The 8,783-nt window shown below is 57.9% G+C and overlaps 1 protein-coding gene across 3 annotated transcripts; it reads right to left on the bottom strand.

Annotated features, from left to right (window-relative positions):
* Positions 1-117: 117 nt before the first annotated feature.
* CLK3 (CDC like kinase 3) lies at positions 118-8,722 on the bottom strand. Of its 3 annotated transcripts, none has more exons than XM_042021757.1 (12): positions 8,540-8,722; positions 6,102-6,309; positions 4,082-4,175; positions 3,750-3,816; positions 2,723-2,839; positions 2,283-2,449; positions 2,057-2,151; positions 1,633-1,762; positions 1,342-1,424; positions 954-1,033; positions 745-835; positions 118-540 (listed from the first exon to the last, which is right to left on the bottom strand). In XM_042021757.1, exons 1-12 carry the CDS (start codon positions 8,686-8,688, stop codon positions 355-357), a joined length of 1,467 nt encoding a protein of 488 aa, XP_041877691.1. In that variant the 5' UTR covers positions 8,689-8,722; the 3' UTR covers positions 118-354. The 3 variants fall into 3 exon arrangements, with proteins under 3 accessions (XP_041877691.1, XP_041877692.1, XP_041877693.1); XM_042021758.1 differs by having other exon boundaries at positions 6,102-6,282; XM_042021759.1 differs by lacking the exons at positions 4,082-4,175; positions 8,540-8,722 and having other exon boundaries at positions 6,102-6,186.
* Between the last annotated feature and the right edge of the window lie 61 nt (positions 8,723-8,783).

The following is an 8,783-nucleotide window of genomic DNA, read 5'->3' as shown; positions in this document are numbered from 1 at the left end:
GCACACACGGGGCCACTCCCCCTCAGTGATTCCAGGGGATTTTTCACCATCTCCCTCTCACTTTACAGCAAAGGCAAAGCTGGGACAACACAACCCTACGCCTGCCTACAAGGGAAGTATCAAACAATAAGAAACACTTTATTTTAACTTTACAACATATAAATAGACAAATCTGTGCTTTCCAATGGAGCTTTCCTTCCCCCTCCCATCCCCAGGGTCCTTGTGGCAGTGCCCCAGCTCCTGTGGACTCGGGGAGGAGAGCGGGGCCGAGCTGCAGAGGCCAGCCGGATCCACCCCGAAGGATCGATCCTGACGGATCCCTCCCGAAGGATCCATCCCGAAGGGTCCCGGCCGTCATCTGCTCAGGTCCCGGCTGGCGCCGCGCCCGCACAGCATCCGCTCCTCTGCCGAGAGCCCGGCAAAGAAGGGGTGCAGGAGGGCTTCCGAGAACGTGATCCGCTGCGAGGGGTCGAACTCCAGCATCCTCCTCATCAGGTCAAAGAGCTGCGCGTGCTCCAGCGAGTCGTGCAGCATGTACGTCTGGAAGGGACACGGGGCCTCAGCTGGGGCCAGGGCTGCCTCCCATCCCAAATACAGCACACCCCCCTTTCCCTAATCTCCATCCTGCTTTAGCCAGACAGGCATCACCGCAGCTGAGAGCTTGGGGCTCCCTACCAACCAGTTAGCACGGAAATTCCCATCCCTCAGCCCCACAGCCCGATCCAAGAAGGGGGCAGCACCTACCCGCAGGGGCTTGCAGTTCTCCTGGACGTATCGCCCGTCGGACGTGTTCTCATCCCACACCAGGTTGCCATTGTGGAAGTATTTTTGCTTCCTGCACAGGGAAGGTGGGGATCAGGCAGGATCTCTCCCTCCCTTGCAGGTGAGGGCAGAGGATTGGTGTTCTGAGCCGCAGCCAGGGGCCTAGGCTGAGCTCAGGACCAGGCTCTTACCGAGTTTTGTGGACCATGTGAGATGGAAGCGGCCCTAGGATTTTTTCCATCATGACAAGATGCTCACGGTTCTCATGGGTCTGCAGAGGAACAGAGCAGTGCTGGGTTAGTCAGAGCTTGGGGAGCTGGTGCCAAAAGGTTTGGCACCGCTGCAGGGACAGGGGAGAAAGCATTCCACTCATCTCTTTCTTCAGAGAGTAGAAATAACCTGAACCTAGAAGTGAGCTGAAGCCTATCCTTCAGCAAGGCACTCCTCAAACCAGCCTTTTTCCAGGGCTCATTTTCACACTCAGCTTCCGATTTTTAGTGCCTCATGTGTGTTTCCCTCCCCCTCACCTCATTCTGAGCCCTTTTGGACATTAAGGTTCTCAGGGAACAAGAATCCTACCTGGAAGAGCGTGAAGCCACGGTAATACTCGAACAGAATGCAGCCAGTGCTCCAGACATCACATGGCTGTGCCCAGCCCAGCTCTGCAAAGAAAATCAAATTAACTCTGTGTCCCAACAAACCCCACCACGTCTCTCCTTGTCGAAACCACAGGGATTCCACTCAGAGCTAGAAATTCTCCCTCCAAGAGCTGAAGCGCTCCCAGGCTGGTTGTCCTCCAGTCAGCATCATCCTGGGCCAGCTGCTCCCCTGTGCCCTGCCCTGAGACTCCCCAAAACGTGCAGTTCTCACCCAGAATCACTTCTGGGGGACGGTAGTGCCGGGTGGCCACGATGGTGGTGTGGTGCTCGTGGTCGAAGGTGGCACTGCCGAAGTCGGCCACGCGGATGCTCGTGTTCCGGATGGATTTCTCCTCGCAGCTCTGCAGGCAAAGCACAGGGCAGGGGCAGGTGTGAGAGGAGCCCCAGTGCTGCCGTGGCTGCAGCTCCTCACAGGGACCACACTGTGGAGTTCTGAGCTCTCGACACCCCAGAGCAGCATGCTGGAAAAGCCCCAAACACTGCAGGCAGCCTTAAGGCTCTTAGGAGGCCTGGCAGGAGGAAGAGGCCTGAGTTCCAGTTTGTCCCGCTACCCAGAGCGGGGAAGATGCAATTCCTGCAGGGAGGGGAAGGCAGGCCATTCCTGACGCAGCTGCTGCTCCCTGGGACAAACCCACCTTGTTCTCGTTGTACAGGGTATCAAAATCCGAGTTGACAAACAGGATGTTCTCTGGCTTGAGGTCGGTGTGAGTCAGCTGGTTGTCGTGTAGAACTGCACAGAGGGAAGAGGACAGAGAAATAAACCTCTCCAAGAACCAGAGAGAAGCACCCCACAGCTTTGCCCAGCGCAGTGCCAAGGCAGCTCCTCCCCAGCTCCCTGGAAGCCCGTTCTGGGTCACTCACATCTCAGGGCGTGGCAGAGCTGGTAGGCCATGTGCCGGATCTGCGGGAGGGGGTACGGCTGGAAGTTGTTCTCCTTCAAGAACTCGAACGTGTTCTTGCCCAGAAGCTCGAAGGCAATGCACATGTGGCCGTGGAAGTTGAACCAGTCCGACATCAGGACGCACAGGCTGGGCAGGGAGAGAGGCAGGGGTAAACCACCCTCCAGGGATCCCAGGACAGCCACTGGCCCTGCTCCTGGCCAGTTCAGGAGTGGCTGGTGAGCAGAGCTCCGAGCCAGCTGACTCAGGAACACGGGGAGACACTTCCTGCTTTGCTCAGCCACCTTCAGAGAGAGCCCCCCAGTTCCTGAGGGACAAGGCAGCAGAGCAATGGGACCACTTCCCCTCAGCACAGGAGGCACATCCTCAGCCCTGTGTTGCTTTGTGGTACTGGGAACTTACAACTTGTTCTCCTTGTCCTTCTCTTTGATTTTTTTCAGGACGTTGATTTCCAGCCTGGCAGCCTCTCGGTATTTCCCAACGTTCTTGATGATTTTCAGTGCCACCTGTGATTTGCCTCTGTAAGGGGGGAGACACAAGGACAGAGTCAGACACAAAACCTGTGCTCAGCCCACAGGGAGAGGCACATCCCATTACTCCAGGCACGTTGTTCTCATGCATCCTTTGCCCTAACGAAGCTCTGCTGGCCATTGATGCTGCTCGGGCAGTGGCTAATGGGAAGTGGAGGGTTACTGCTGGGTAACACTCCCACTCCTGCCACAGCAGTCCCTCACCCAGCTCTCTGTGACTCCAGCAGCCACCTGCCCTCTCCAACCGTGCCAGCGATTCCCAAGGAGGCAGGAGAGCCCCGCGGCTCCTGCAGCAAACTGACCCCAGGGCTCGGAGCCAGACGAGAGGTCAGGAGGGCACCGGGATCAAATGGAACCACGGGGGAAGTCACAGGAGAGAATGGAAGAGTGCCCTGGCAGATTAGGAGGTCACAGGGCCCACCCCTCAGCAGGAGCTCACTGCAGCACAACCTTCCACGGCTGGGGCAGGGAGGCTCAGGCTGGAGATCAGGGAAAAGCTCTTCTCCAGAGGGCGCTGGGCACTGCCCAGGCTCCCCAGGGAATGGGCACGGCCCCGAGGCTGCCAGAGCTCCAGGAGCGTTTGGAGAGCGCTGCCAGGGGTGCCCAGGGTGGGGCTGTTGGGGTGTCACACAGGGCCAGCAGCTGGACTTGGATGATTCGTGTGGGTCCCTCCCAACTTGGGATATTACATGATTCTACTCTCCGAGCACCTGCTTCCCTTAACACATCAGCCTGTAAATTTTGGAGGGGGCTGAGGTTTGGCCCCCTCCCCTTGCTCTGAGGAATGCAGTGACACGTGGAAGGTGACAAGTTTGGTCCCGTGGAACCCAGGTGGAACTGGGCTCGTGAGCAGCTGGGCTTGATGCTTGAGGGCCAAGAGGTGCGGGAAAGGTGCCCACCTGGCATGGTCCACACACTCCACCACTTTTCCAAAAGTGCCTTCGCCAAGGCTGCCGACGATTTCATCTAGGAGAGAAAACAGCAGCGGGTGTGAACCCGGGGGGCTCGGCCAGAGCTGGGCTCCTGCAACTCCACAGCAATAAAACATCAAAGCAAACAAAAGAATTGTCTCTCACTGCTACACTCTTTAAAACTCAAGTGTCTAAGCTCTGCCTCAGGCAAGTTACTGGTCAGTAAATAAAACACTAGAGACCCCTCCAGTACAGGACGAGAGATCTGGGCTAACCCGGGGGTAAAAGTAGAGGTAAAGTTTTACGAAAGGTGGCTGTACATCGCTCTTGAAGCCAATCGCCGATCCTGCACACCAGGTGACCTTCCTTGTCATCTTCCACGCTCCTGCTGCGCTTACTGCTCTGTTGGCTTCTCTGCACACACCGCCCCCCGGGACGGCAATCAGAGCGGTCATTCAAAGGTGGAGGACGACGGGGCGCCGGTGGGTGGATTTTCCAGATCCCAGCATTTCATAAGGCACACAGCATATATAACGATAGGGATATTGCAAGGGACACGTCAAGACACAAACTAACTTCAAAAAAGAAAAGTCATCAACAGCTACAGGTATGGCAAGAAAACTTCTCTCATTAGCTACGGCCTCTGGCGCCGCTGCCGCCGCTCGGGCAGGAAGGGCCCCCCTCTTCCAGGATGGCAAGAGACAGCGGGAAGGTGGCTCGGCGTGGCACCGCCGGTCCCCACAGAGGTGCTGCCAGAGGCACGGGACAAGGAGGCCTTGGCCAGCTGAAGGTCACTTCTCCGCTGGCAAGCGTGGCGAGCGCTCGCTTTGGACAGGCTGCCCAGTAGAAGCCACAGTAGCAGTTTTCCCTCTGCGCATCCTGCTCTTTGCGCCTCGGCAAAAGCAGCTCCAGCTCCCCAGAGCTGTGTCCTGCCCTGGCTGTGACCCAGCCCTTCCCCTCCTGACAGACGCAGCTGCCACGCTGATCCTAAATCCAAGTGCCCGGCTGGCTGCTCACAGACCCGCTGGGGCACATCGGCCTTGGGGGCCTTGTTAAGGTTCCCCAGGGAACGCTTCAGGCAAGGTCTGAGGTGGCGTTCACCCCCTGCTACTGGCAAGCTTCTACTGGAAAACCAGCCCAACATTCCTGCAAGGAGCCGGGGTCCACAAAGCCAGCTGCCCTAATTCCTCACCTGGTTCTAGTCTGCTTTAAAAATAGTTACAATCCCTGCAGCTGAAGGAATTCATGGAAACCTTGACATTTCCATGCCTGAGCTTCTAGCAGGCTTCTCTTCTGTGCCCCTCTTCCCCCCCAGCTGGTCCAAAATAATGAGCTAAGATCACAACTCCCCAAAAAGTCAGCTGCTACAGAGGAGGAGGTGGAAGGAGAGCTGGGACAGCTGTGAGGTGTCAGAGGACTGAGCTCCTGGCAGCCCAGACCCGCTCAGCGTCCCCACCGCACACCCCCCGCGCCGCAGCGCTTCCGTCACAGCCCTGGCTCCCTCAACACCGGAATTCCAAAGTCAGCTGGAAAGGAACCAGGAGGAGGAGCTCAGGGGTTCCCAGCCGTGCAGGTTATCCAGCTGCCGGGATCAGAGCCGCTCCTTCAGTTGTGGTAACATTTCAGGTGGGAGGGGAGTGTTCCTCACAGGAGGGAAGTGCTGAAGTGCTGTCTGACACCTCACACCACTTCCAGGGTATTCCTGGGACCAGCCCCCCCACCCAGCTCCAAATATTCCCGGTTAATCCCTGGAAGGAATGCTACGTCGTAACAACACGCTTGTGAAGTTTGCAAGAAGCTGAAATGCAAGCGGGGAACAGGGAGAGAGGACACACGTGTGCCCTTGGAAGGTGGGACTCTCTCTGACAACTAAAACAACTCCGGAGCCCCGGGCTGATGGATCCCACCTGGAAGGGGATCCAGGCACGAAGCCAAACCGAGGAATGCTGCACACCAAACCCCCCCAGAAGCAGCAGCAGCCGTAGGCAGAAGCAAATCCCTGGCTGTGGATAAAGGCAAGCTGTACGGATCCCTGGGAGCAGGGCTGGCCCTCGGCCAGGGCTCTCCCTCGTCAGCCGTCATGTGAGTGCCACTGGAAGCTCTCCCTGATCCCTTCCCCGGCCCTAAAGAACACGGCTTAGTTCCCTCACGCATTAAGGCTACAGGGGCTGGCCCAGTAAAACCCAACGGCTACGAACGCTCCCCGCTGACCACGACACAGATTCGGGACTTTACATTCCACAAACACAGAAACGGGGTTCGAGGTACTCACCCAGAGCGCTCGGAGCTGGAAGGAGGCAAGAACAGTTAAACCCTGAGCTCGCTGTGGATGCTACTCACCGAGGAGGCACTGCTACAAGACCTGCTCCTGCGTCTCCGGCAGTGGTGCTGGTATCTCTTGGGCCGGTGCTGCTCCCTGCCCCTGGAGCGCCGCCAGTTCCGCGGGCGTGCCGGGTAATATTCCTCCCCGAAGGACGGGCTGCGCTCCTCGAACCTGTAGGCATCGCTGTCCCGCCGGCATCTGCGGTGGTAAGGCATCCTCTCATGGCTGCAGCACACAGAACAGCGCCCTTAGCAGCCCGGCAGCGCCGCTGAACCGCACCGTGCTCAGCTCAAAGGGACTCGGGAACCACCAAGGCCCAACTCCCGCGTGGGGCACCCCAACGATCCCACTCTGCGCCTGGGAACCTGTTCAGTGCCTGATTCACCCTCTGGAGAAAAGCACCTTTTCCTAAGATCCGACCGAAACCTCCCTGACGCAGCTCCCTGCTGTTCCCTCGTGTCCCGTCGCTTATCACCACAGAGAAACCCTCCTGCTCCCACCCGCTGTGGCAAGAGCTTCAAACCTTTCTGCACCTCAAACTCTGACCACGAAGGAGAAGTTTTTGAGAGGAAATAGTGTGGCACTCCCACATTCTAAGGAGCTGAGGGAAAACCACCCTCTGAGAGCTCCCGCTGGGCTGTGTGCCTCGTTGTGCACTGCCATCCCTGGCAGTGCCCAAGGCCAGGTTGGACGGGGCTTGGAACAACCTGGGACAATGGAAGATGTCCCTGCCCACAGCAGGGGGTGGCACTGGGAGAGCTTTAAGGTCCTTTCCACCCCCTCAACGCTCTATGATTCCACGTCACCTGAGCCAATGGTGCCACCACACACAGGTGTTTGTCATCGTCCCTCCCCCTCGGGAAGGTGTCTCATTAGTTCTTAAACAAACGAGAAGCAGCAGCAGGGCTCTGGTTGTCACCCCAGGGGACACTGGAGGTCCCAAAGCCCCAAGCCCTTGGTGTGCACACACACAGCAGCTCCACGGATCCTCAGCAAGAGCCAGAAGGAAAACCTGTAACCGAGCTCCTGCCCCTCGAGCAACAACCTCCCAGGACATCAGGAAAACTTTAGGCCAAACTCTGCACCAGGAAGGGCCAGGAGACCTGAGACCAAGCTCAGCTGTGTTGCTATTTACACGCAGGTGTCACACACAAGGTTTTGGGTACGGTGTGGGCACATCAATGATGAGAGCAGCTCTCCCTGCCCCAAAACACCAACCAGATTTCCTGGGAGTCTTGCTTCACACCCTGCTGAGAAAGGAGCTGTGTTTTAGGTAGCAGATGTTGCAATAAAAGCAGCGCTTTGGCTTCCCAACGATAACCCCGGGCACGCTCCAGGCCAGGTCAATGCTGTCACCCAGCCAAGACCTTCAGCCTGGAAAGGGGAATTGCTGCTGTTTGCACCCCTCCTCGGCCCTGTCAACAACAGCTCCGCTGCTGGCAGCTCAATGGGGTGCCCGGGGGGCTCATCCCAGAGTGGGTCAGAATTCCAGACCGTGCCAGGGCAGCTGTGGCTCTTGGTCGCTGCTGAAGTACCCAAAACACAACCCCACGGCTCTGTCCAGCATCGATCCAGACACGCCTCGGTGCAGCTCTGCTGGGTGCTTTGGACAGACACAGAAAGCAGAAATAATGAGCTGAAGGACTCAAGTGCTCAGGTCTCCTCAAAGAGGCTGAGACTAAAGGGACAAGACTGTTTTCACCCAACAAAAGCCTGGTTTTGCCCAAATCTGTCCCAAACTACCCATCAGATGAAAAAAAAATGGAAAAGCCTGTTGCATGCGCCAGCTCTATTTCACAATCCACCTCCTTCAAGTAAACAAAAGCCAGGCTGGGGAGAGAAATTAATCCGGAGAGCATTTCAGGAATTTAAAGATGAGCTCAGCTCCTGCCTGGCTGCACCTGCCCAGTCCAACCAGTGGAACCACACCAGCGCCAGCACCACCACCAGCCCACTGCGGCCACACGGCTCCGGCCTCTGTTCCAGAACCCTCCTCTCAGAGGCCTTATCCCGCTTCCAGCACCTAATTGTCCCTGTGGAAACGCTGAACAAAGAGAGGATCAAAGGTAAAATCCTGAACCGAAGCAGGAAAGATCAGTCAGTGGTCGGATCGTTTAGCTGGGGTCCTTTCTGAGGTGAGGAAGCAGTGCTGTTGCTTTAAATCTGATTTTAATCCTGTCAGAGAGAAGCGGGTTGTCAGGAAAGACTTTAATGCCTCCACAGCATGGAAACGTGATTCCAGGGCAGGCTGCTCCCTCGTTAATATGAAAGCCGTGCCTTTGGGAAGAACTTGAGCGTGGCAGGGAACACACACACACACACACACACACAAGTAAGCCCTTCGCTTCCATCCCCGGGATTTACAGCTTTTCCGCTGATCTGCGCCAGCTGGGGAAGGCCCGCGGGCTCGGCCCGGGGGTTCAGGGGCTGATCACCCTGCCCGCAGCGCTCCCACCTCCTGGATCGCGATCGCCGGGAGAGGTCCCTGCGGGGCGGGTACCGCAGCCTGCCCTCGTACTCCCTGCTCCGCGACCGCCGCCGCTTCCACCAGTGCCCCAGCTCGCCGTCCTGCTCCGGCGACCGGAACCTCCTGCAGTGATGCATCTGCGGGCACGAAGAGCACCCCGGCGCTCAGAGCGGAGCCCCCGGAGCGCGGGGCCCCCGCCGCGGCCAGGCCGGCCCGCGGCTCCCGGGGCTTG

The sequence above is a fragment of the Corvus kubaryi genome, unplaced genomic scaffold, assembly GCF_017639235.1.
Source record: "Corvus kubaryi isolate FWS band 111438036 unplaced genomic scaffold, C.kubaryi_AGA036_p1.0 37172, whole genome shotgun sequence".
NCBI classification, from domain to species: domain Eukaryota; kingdom Metazoa; phylum Chordata; class Aves; order Passeriformes; family Corvidae; genus Corvus; species Corvus kubaryi.
This window is presented reverse-complemented; position numbering and strand designations above follow the sequence as displayed.

Excerpts from the sequence above, each read along its gene's own strand:
- CLK3 (XM_042021757.1), bottom strand. The coding sequence starts at position 8,688 with ATGCATCACTGCAGGAGGTTCCGGTCGCCGGAGCAGGACGGCGAGCTG. Across the intron at positions 2,450-2,722 it reads AAGGACAAGGAGAACAAGTT|CCTGTGCGTCCTGATGTCGG; the intron begins GTAAGTTCCCAG and ends CTCCCTGCCCAG. Across the intron at positions 2,152-2,282 it reads GCTCTGCCACGCCCTGAGAT|TTCTACACGACAACCAGCTG; the intron begins GTGAGTGACCCA and ends CCCTCTGTGCAG.